The sequence below is a fragment of the Scyliorhinus torazame genome, chromosome 10 (assembly GCF_047496885.1).
Source record: "Scyliorhinus torazame isolate Kashiwa2021f chromosome 10, sScyTor2.1, whole genome shotgun sequence".
Classification (NCBI taxonomy): Eukaryota; Metazoa; Chordata; class Chondrichthyes; order Carcharhiniformes; family Scyliorhinidae; genus Scyliorhinus; species Scyliorhinus torazame.
The window spans coordinates 117,686,051-117,696,882 of NC_092716.1; the positions used below are offsets into that span (position 1 = coordinate 117,686,051).

At 40.3% G+C, this 10,832-nt stretch overlaps 1 protein-coding gene across 1 annotated transcript; it reads left to right on the forward strand.

Moving 5' to 3' along the window:
* Positions 1–963: 963 nt before the first annotated feature.
* On the forward strand, positions 964–9,274 carry LOC140384859 (SLA class II histocompatibility antigen, DQ haplotype D beta chain-like). The gene is made up of 6 exons (XM_072466805.1): positions 964–1,087; positions 1,211–1,531; positions 2,876–3,184; positions 5,726–5,836; positions 6,687–6,730; positions 8,867–9,274. Exons 1-6 carry the CDS (start codon positions 1,033–1,035, stop codon positions 9,035–9,037), a joined length of 1,011 nt encoding a protein of 336 aa, XP_072322906.1. The 5' UTR covers positions 964–1,032; the 3' UTR covers positions 9,038–9,274.
* The last annotated feature ends 1,558 nt before the right edge of the window (positions 9,275–10,832 follow it).

A 10,832-nucleotide genomic window follows, 5' to 3' on the forward strand; every position in this document is an offset into this window, starting at 1 on the left:
TTCTTTTTCCGCCTTGTTGATTCCTTCACCTGTCGTAGACACATTCTAGCAGTTATCTCCTGTTGAACTTGGTCATCTCGGTCAGTAGTGGTGTTACTGAACCACTTTTGGTGATGAACATTGAAGTCCAGAAGTCCATTGAAATAAAAAAGTACGTTTTGTTTCCTTGCCACCCTCCGTGCTTTGTCAGTACTGATTCATCTGCGGACTGTGGCCGCTGCCTGGTAATCAACAAGAGGTTTCCTTGCGCTGTCATGCGACGTCACGGCGGCACAGTTGTATGCAGTATGACGAGACTTTCTTTCCATCTTACTAACTTTGTAACAGTACGATACAACTCAATGGCATGCAAGTCCGTTTCAGAGGGCATTTTAAAGTCGACCACGTTTAAAGTTAAAGTTGGCAGATTTCCTTCCCTGAAGGATGTTACTGAACAAATTGCTTTTTCCTCGACAATCGACAATGGTTTCATGATTATCATTGGACGTTTAATCGCAAATATTTGTTGAAATCAATTTCCACCGTGACGAGTTTTCAACCCGGGCTCCCAGAGTATTACCCTGTGTCTCTAAAGCACCAGGCCAATTATAATACCGCAATGCCTCTCCCTCCCTGATGGAAATTATACAAACACCTTTCATACACCAGATGCTTTCATACACCAATTTTAATTGCTGATATTCTTCAAAACGTGCCGACGTATCGCAATTTGTGTGTCCATTTTCAATTTGTCCAATTGCTGAAAAACTGTCAGTGGAATAGTACGTTCTTAAGTACACAACTTTGATTCGGGAATTTATTTGGCTGAGGTGGCGAGTTTTGAGCTAAATGGAGCATCCGGTGAATTTCAGATCGGCTGGTGCTTCAGGAAAACCAAGCCAGGCACTGTGATGCTTAGCGTGTCATTTGACATTTGAATATTTTTCTTTGATAATATGTGTCATTTCCTCTGTTTCAGGTCATATCATATGGATACATTTCTGTTCGAATCGCCGAGGCAATTGCCAGAGAAGAGACGGATGTGTTTTGAATATGTCTATGCACGATGTATGTATTCTGCTGTGGATTACGTCCATTTTATTCACAGGTAGGTTATGTTGTTTATTTGTTCCCATACTGTGGTCCATGTCGCTTTAGTATCTGGTACACCACACAGCTATTGCTTCTGCTTTGTGCCTCACGTATAATTATTATATTTCATTTTTTGTAGCTGGTATTCGCGCCCAGTTTCAAGTCACCCAAGCTCCCGTAAGCACGAGCGTCCTCCTGGGTTCAAACGTCACATTCGTTTGCACATTCCCTATTTTTCAAGATAACTTAGACGCGGAGGTGTATTGGTGGAAACTTGGTGAACTCAAATTTCTTCAAAGAGACTCAGACAGCAGGAAAAACATTGTAATTTTTAAGCGAGGGGGAGCATCCTTTCACCTTCTGAATATCAGTGCCCGGGAGTCCGGGGTTTATTACTGCGGAGTCAAAACCCTGGAACACCGGTTTGTAAATGGAACGGGCACAACAATCAAAGTTTTCGGTAAGTGATGTTGTGAGGAGAAAGAAAACATCATAGATATGCGTGGTGTTTTTACAGTTTTAAATTAAAATTGTTTATCAAAATCCGGAAATTAATCGATTCCTCTCAATGGTCAGACTGACTGATTGGTCCCTTTGCTGCGCACTTAGCCACATTAATGTGTTTTTTTCAGGCAGCAGCAGCATAGTTTAAATTGAGAAACTCGTGTTTTCTAAACCGGATGGAATATTAGCTGTACGTGCATACGGCAACCGCGCTCGACGTTCTTGAAATGATTTACCGGTTTTTATATCCATCCGTCGAAATTACATTGAGTGTCTTCAAAACAGTTCGAACAAATGTTCCCAGTTTCCCTTCAACAAGAATGAATTGTACAATCCCTTTCAAAACATTATCAGAAATTCTGATCCATTTACGCAATTTCCACTCAATAAATATTAGAACTGTTAAAGAACGTATGAACAAAATGCTTGTCAAAAAATCTGTAATGGCCGTGCTGCGATGTCTTACTCTGTTCATTTGATAAATATGAAAGCTGTGCTGAACCAAATTTAGAAATTGTATGTATGTCTGTAAGTTAGAGTTGTTTAAAGTGGCTTTGAACAGTCCTTTCATATTGTGACTTTGATCTTAAATTGCAATGTTTGGAGCATCCATGTAACATGGCTGTACGTCGCTCATTGTGGACGAGAACCGAAATAAATGTAATTGTAACCTACGACTCGGAATAAAAATAATATGTTTCTCTAATTATGCTGCTGTCGAGCTGGAGTGGAAATAGACCGTTTTCGATCAGAGCCTGTTTCAAGTTCCTCAATGAAAAGCTATTTAAAAAAATATTCCCGGATAGGAACATAAATATACATCTTTTCCAACAAATGGAACTGGTAGAATATTACTTTGGTGAGACTGTATTTTCTTTCCACGATCGATTCACTTGTCTCCAAGAATATTATCATGTTTAAGTCCCACCCATTAATTACCAATTTGTTTAATTGAAGTATATGCATTGGTCTTTCGTGGACAAACTTCCATATTCAAAGAATCACGCAGCACCGAACCGAAATATTTAATCTCCTATGCTTCTGCTGGTACTTTATAAAGTTTGTTCATTCACCCTAATTCCCTTCAGTTGACCCTCCAACCTATGTTCGAACACTGACAGAAAAAATATCGGTAAATTATATTCATGCAATAAATACAAGTTATCAGCAGATATTTAACACTCAAGCCGAATATGACTGCATTGTCAATTGCATTAGATAAAGGAAATGTTAATTGTATAATCAAGGACAAACTAACCCATCATTTGTTAAATTAATTGATCCTTCTTATGCTTTCTAGTTCCACCAACTCCGTTGTGCATTTTGTCCAAAAGGCGTGAATTAAACTCCTCTGGTCTGGATCTCCTGTGCAAAACAAGTGCATTTTACCCAGAAGAGCTAAAGCTCACTTGGTATAAAAATGGGATTGAGGTTATGAACCACACGTGGACAACCATAAAATTGAGCAGTGGTGGACTTTATGATGGTTCTAGTCTGTTGAAGGAGACACAATCTGTCAGAAGCGGAGATGTTTTTACCTGTCAAGTTTCTCACGCCACGCTCCCTATCCCAGCAAATGTTTCATTTATTGCACCGATTTCGAATCAAGGTAATGGATAGCATCCTTATCAAATCATTGAGCTGGTATATAAAAGTGTGCATTTCCAATGCAATTTCATGTCGACGGAACACCGGCTGCAGTGCAATACGTGGATCAATGGTAAACACTGGGAATGCGGCCCTGAGGACCTGGGTTCGAATCCCGGCCCTGGGTCACTGTCCGTGTGGAGTTTACACGTTCTCCCCGTGTCTGCATGGGTTTAACACCACAACCCAAAGACATGCAGGATGGGCGGATTGGCCACGCTAAAATTGCCCCTTAATTGGAAAAAATAATTCGGTACTCTAAATTTGTGGGAAAAAAAGAAATACACTACATTTTATTCAGATTTCAATTTTTCATTTCCTAAAAAACAAATACCCTGAAATATTTAATCTCCAAGGCCTCCCTTTCAATACTCGCTACAAGGTTAAACGTTGGCCACCCACTGCTTCATTAAAGCATCCTTACAACCATCTAAGTCTAGTGTGCAGTGAAATCTAGCCCCACTTGACCCGGAGCCGCAACACAATTGAAATTAATCAGTACTTCTCAGAAAAACACCCAAAGTATTTTGTCCTTAGCTGCCGATGGCTACAGTCACCAGGTTTGTAAATTTAAACAAAATCACGTTTATTAATGACGGTAACAAATACAACAGGTTAACTATGACCTAATTCCTACCCCCCCCCCCCCTCCACAATAAACCGCGTTTAACCGTTACACATACACAAGACAGATAAATACAGAGGGGAGAATAGAGCTATAAAATAATTAGAAAAGTAAATAGTCAAGCATCTTTATTTCAGATTTTTGTTTCGAGGACCCGTTCGCTCAATTTCGGCTTTCAATTCGAAATTTCTGTATCCAGTCTGTAATGGTTTTCACTCTAAATCCGGTAAGGTCTCTGCAGTTGCAGATATACAGAAATTCGTTTGGAGAAAACAAGAGTGTGAGATAGAGAGCAGGACCTTTCCTCTGTGCATTCAGTACTCAAACCTGTCTGTCCCCTGGCTCTGTGAAGAAACGGGAAATGAGGGGATCAACAGGAAAGACCATTAGATATCTATATTTTACAAACGTTTCTTGCTTTTCCTTTTCATCCTGGCGTGCAATTAGTCGCTATTACATAAGAACATAGGAACAAGGAGCAGGAGTAGGCCATCTGGCCCCTCGAGCCTGCTCCGCCATTCAATGAGATAATAGCTGATCTTTTCTAGACTCAGCTCCACTTGCCGGCCCGAACACCATAACACTTAATCTCTTTAATCTTCAAAAAACTATCTATTTTTTATCTTTAAAACATTTAATGAAGGAGCCTCAACTGCTTCACAGGGCAAGAAATTCCATAGATTCACAAACCTTTGGGTGAAAACGTTCCTCCGAAACGTAGTCCTAAATCTACTTCCCCTTATTTTGAGGCTATGCCCCCTAGTTCTGCTTTCACCCGCTAGTGGTAACAACCTGCCCGCATCTATCCTATCTATTCCCTTCATAATTTCATATGTTTCTATAAGATCCCCCCTCAACCTTCAAAATTCCAACGAGTACAGTCCCAGTCTACTCAACCTCTCCTCGTAATGCAACCCCTTCAGCTCTGGGATTAACATAGTGAATCTCCTCTGCACACCCTCCAGCACCAGTACGTCCTTTCTCAAGTAAGGAGACCAAAACTGAACACAATGCTCAAGGTGTGGCCTCACTAACACCTTATACAGTTGCGGCATAACCTCCCTAATCTTAAACTCCATCCTTCTACCAATGAAGGACCAAACTCCATTTGCCTTCTTAATCACCTGTTGCAGCTGTAAACCAACTTTTGCGACTCATGCACTAGCACACCCAGGTCTCTCTGCACAGTAGCATGTTTTAATATTTTATCATTTAAATAATAATCCCTTTTGCTGTTATTCCTGCCAAAATGGATAACCTCACATTTGTCAACATTGTATTCCATCTGCCAGACCCCAGCCCATTCACTTAACCCATCTAAATCCTGCTGCAGACTTCCGGTATCCTTTTGCACTGTTTGCTTTACCACTCATCTTAGTGTCGTCTGCAAACTTGTACACATTGCACTTGCTCCCCAACTCCAAATCATCTATGTAAATTGTGAACAATTGTGGGCCCAACACTAATCCATGAGGGACACTACTAGCTACTGTTTGCAAATCAGAGAAACACCCATTAATCCCCACTCTTTGCTTTCTATTAATTAACCAATTATCTATACATGCTACTACTTTACCCTTAATGCCATGCATCTTTATCTTATGCAGCAACCTTTTGTGTGGCACCTTGTCAAATGCTTTCTGGAAATCCAGATATACCACACCCATTGGCTCGCCGTTATCTACCGCACTGGTGATGTCCTCAAAATCGAGTATGCACCGGCCCTTGGAAAGAGCACCCTATTACTGGAGTAACATTAATAATCCTTTAAACGCTCTGATCGCCATAAAAACACTTTATACTTTAGTCATAATATATTTTAAATGAAGCGTTCTGCATGCATATAGTCTTCTACCATCATTTCATGTTGTTAACCAGGTGATGAAAAGTCTTTCGACTATCCAACACTTTGTGGGAGTACGGCAGTTGCAATCCTATTTCTATTGCTGATCGCAATCATTGGCCGACACTGCAACCGAATTAAAAACGGTAATAAAGTTTATATGTTGTAGTCCGTTCAGATGAAATTGATTAGATGTACGAAATAGTAGAATAGCTTGAATTAAAGCTAACGGATGTTTGTATCAGGTTTATGAACGTAATAATCTTTTTTCCTGAAATCGGTTGTTTCACAGAATGAAAACATTCCCCTCTATCATATGTTCCATAGTCGCCTCAATACATTCCATTTTATTTGTTTTGAGATGTAATATAACAAAATAGTCATCTGGCATTGTAAATGTCAGAACAATGGAAATGTTTCTCAACTTGTCATTTTGCTGCCGTTGCAGATTGGACGCTATCGGTAGAAACATTTCTCGGTAATAAATCTATATGCAACTGCTCGACTCTCCAGACAACCCTTTAGCTTTTTAAGATTGTAGAGCTTCCGTTTTCAAATCTATTTGATTGTTTTTATTATCATAGAATCCTACAGTGCAGAAGGAAGCCATTTGGCCAATCTAGTATGCACCGGCCCTTGGAAAGAGCACCCTGCTTTAGCCGACACCTCCATCCTATCCCCGTAACCCAACAACTCCGCCGAACCTTTTTGAAACTAAGGGGCAATTTAGCATGACCAATTCACCTCGCCTGCACATATTTGGATTGTGGGTGGAAACCGGAGCACCAGAAGGAAACCCAAGTAGACACGGAGAGAAAGTGCAAACTGCACAGTCACCCGAGGTTGGAATTGAACCCGGGACCCCGGAGCTGTAAAGCAGCAGTGCGAATCACTGTGCCACTGTGCCGCCCAATTTTTAAATAAAATAGATTTTTCTTCCACTTTTTACTGTTCAATTGGCCTTCATGTTGGAATAATAATCTATTTTTTCATTAGGAGCCTGCCGATATGTGGAGAATACAGAACATCATGAAAAGCAGGTCAGTGTGCATCATTTTTCCTGTCATTATCCAGTCAGTACATTTAAACTACACTTCATTCAAATATGTTTTAGATTTGCTTATCAACTAACAACCGTTCACATAGATATGCAATCCAATATTCGACAGGCCATCTGAATTACGATGTTGTGAAATGGGTAAAACTGTGGTTCTAGTGAAAATGCCTGTGCTGTATTGTTCGGAAGGGTATGAATAGATCATCAACAGGGGCGAAAATGTGTTACGTGCTGTGCAGTTGCTCCTGCTTAAGATTGTGCGAAAGTCCATGAGCTTTAACTTAGTACATGCTCGGAAGCAGCCGTTTTGGACTTCAGGCCGGAATCTAAGACCATAAGACCATAAGTCATAGGGGCAGAATTACTCCACTCGGCCCATCGAGTCTGCTCCGCAATTCAATCATGACTGATATTTTCTCATCCCCATTCTCCTGCCTTCTCCCGATAACCCCTGATCCCCTTATTAATCATGAACCTATCTATCTCTATAAGACCATGAGACATAGGAGCAGAATTAGAATCTGCATTGTTCGGCCTCACAGGTAAATCATATCCATTGGTTGACCTATCGGGAGTGATCAAAACCATATTTCACTTAGTTTCTTCCACAGTCAAAGTGACACAAATTGAAAAACAAAAGGAAACATATAAATAATCGAATAACTATTGTGAAACATTCCCATCTGTCACCAGTTCTGGTGTAATTTGTTCCAGCCCTGCCAAGCATCATCATCAATGTTTCACTTTTTCATCCTTGTTTTACATAATTTAGAATATAATTAAATAAACGCATTTCATCAGTTCATAGTCCGAGTCGTGGATTGACTAGTGTTCCAGGTTGCATTATGCTCGAAGCGCTCCGGTATAATTGGGAATGTTAAACAGCTAAAGAAATCAACAGTGTATGCCACTGTATGTAATAAACATGGCAGAAAAAATGAGTCCAGCGCCTTTCGTTAAGGCTTATTGGTTGTTGCAACTTTCTTAACAGCTTAACAGGGACTTTCTTAACAGGGAAATTATTCGATTTTTAAATTATGAGTGGAAAAACTGTAAACGTCGAAAACATTCAGCTTATCAGTATGAGACAATATGCTTTTCAGCAGGTAATAGCTGATCAATGTGGTTAATTGTTTTGAAGAGCTTGTCAAATGAGTGGCAAGGTGAGGCCGTACATGTTAATTAAATTGATTTCCAAAAATCTTCTGTTAAAATAGAGCATCACCGAGACAGTTCGCTAAAGTTAAACATAATCACATTGAATGCAGATGTTTTGTGCCTGCTTAGGAAATTTGCAACAGAAATTCATGATAATAGCCCAAAACCCAAAACTCAGATTGGCAGTGTGGTAAGGTTCTGTGCTGAGGCTTCGACTATGAACAGTATGTATTAATGTCTTACTGGGATACAACACCACATATTCAAAATTGCAGATGACAAAAATATACACGGCAGGGTGTATCCTGTAGAAAGAAGTATGTAATTGCAAAGGTATGTCAATAGTTTAAGTAAATCTACAAAACTGTAGCAAGGGAATAACAATGTAACCAGAGTCCAGGTCATCCGATTTGCAGTTATAAACCCTCGATACTCTGCTGTCCAAATATTTAAAGAGTATGAAATCTGGAGGTACAGGGCATTTAGTGTCGAAGCATGTATACTAATGTAATACCATATCCATGCGAAATATTGCTTTGGCCTGAGGGTCTGTGTTATTGCCGTGATTTGTGGAGGCAATCTGGGGACGAGTGGCCCTTTCTCAAAAACATCGAGCTAGACCTGTCAGGAGTGGAATCCGGATCCAATTCTCGAGATACAAAATGATAGAAGGTTCATAATCGCTTCCCCATAGCGCAATTGATTTTAAATAGATGTACTTTTTCTGAAACAAAATGTGAATTGATTCCCACCTAAATCGTTCAGATGGGCTGAGACCACAGATGAACACTCATTAATCAAACGGTGGATAGGAATTCTGGGACACAAAGTGATCTGCTTCTGTTGCAATGTTCCAATGTGTGTCAATTTCAATTAGCAGTTTTTTTTAAAGAACATTGATGCAATTTTGCTCGCAATTTAAAAAGTGAACCAACTGCATTCTCGATCGTTGATTTCACAGACGGAGCAAGTCACCTCTGATAACAAGCTGACCTATGTCTCTCTCGACCTGAGTGGCTCCAGGAAAACTGGGGAGCTGAAAAATAACGACATAAATACCGAGTATGCCCAGCTTAGAACAACAGCACAAAGCAGAGGAAGAAATATTAACTACACAGATGTCACATTCTAATAATATTGATTTATGTTGTGGTGCCCAGTTTACTGTTGTGTATAGATGTCATTTATCTCTCAAATATTGTTCGTTCGCACATTCATATAACTTATTTATTGCAGTTAGACTCTGTCAACTCAGAAAGAACCATCGGTATATGATGTCCAATGCAACTGAAGTGAATGATGTGTGTTGTTTTGTACATGTATGTATTCATACATAAATATTAATCTTCGTCAATTCTGGACAACTAAATTTGGAGCTGTATATTTGTTTCATTGAGGAGGTGGTGGAGAATCTTCTTTAGTATATGACTGGTTTTCCAGTTCAACCACTGAGTAAGTATTTGCTTACGCAGGCCAAGAGGTGTTTTCGTCGTGATTACATTTATTTCTCTTTATCACTGTCTTGTGTGTTTGATTATTCTACATTATTAGCCCTCATCTCTTAATTTCGAACAGAGATCTGCGATTAACCTTATACCGATCTGAGAATGTTTGCGATGATTGAACATATTTTGACTATGGTACATTTTTAACAGCAAATCCCTTACAATCATGTGTTCAGCTCTTTCAAAAATTGAGCTTTCCGCTTTTGAGGAATGATAGAGGTCATGAAACTCTGATGAGTGGCATAAGTAGAAAGAATACGGACCAGCAGGTAATTATGCCCAAAGTAGCTCTTCATATTAGGTGTTAATTCATTGAGGTGTTCTAAAACAGAACGGAAAATTATTGATAGGGGTACACGAGAGGTAGAGTAACATAATGGCGGATAAGAGAAGTGGAATGAGTTCATCGCTGATGGTCAACTGAAATACGCATTTTATAATCATGAATTATTGCCAATTTCAATGTATATATATCTGGGAAAATAGCTCACCATTTCTGATCATTCCACCAGCCCGGAATTCGATTTGGTTAAGAAGATTACGGCAGTAGTTAGCACTGCAGCCTCACAAGCCATCCTCTTAGTTGTAATATTTCTGATGGAATTCTGTATTCTAGTCGACAAATCCATTATGGTTAACAAATAATAACTAGCATTATTTGTTTTAGGCAAGGCCCATGCATTCAATTATGACCCAAGTAAAAGGTTCCACAAATTATAGAATAGATATTCAGGGTGCGCATTTAATTATCATTTGAGGGTTTCACAGTACCTGACATGTGTGACAAGTACAGGTAAACTCAATTACAATTTTTTGAGTCTAGATGAATAAAAATGTTTTTGTATTTTTGATAAAGTTTTCCTTTCTCCTGAATTACCAGCTGTAGAAGTGGCATCCGCATCACACAAAAACTCCTTGCTGTATCTCACAGGAAATACCACTTGATGAACTGCTGCCCATTTTTCATCTGCTTGAAGTCTCAATTTCCTCATTAATACACTGTTTCTAATGTAATAGCACTCCGATAAGCACACAGATCCTACTTGTGCATTTTTTTTTCTGATACAAATACCTTACATTCTCCGCTGTCAGGATTCACCATGGCGCCGGCAGCCTGGGGATTTCCCGATGACATGGGGCTGCCTATATTGGGAAACGCCATTGACTGGCTGGTGAGATGGAGAACTCCGGGGCACGCCGCACTGGGGCCGTGATTCTCCCCTAACCGGCGGGGCGGGCCGTACCGGCGCCGAAGAGTGGCGTGAACCATTCCAGCATCGGGCCGCCCGTAAAGTGCAGAATACTCCGCACCTTCGCCGGCGGGTTTGGCACCGTGCCAACCGGCGCCGAAGGGCCTCAGCTGGCTGACGCAAGTTGCTGCATGTGCGGGAGTGTCATCCCAGCGCATGCGCAGGGGAGATC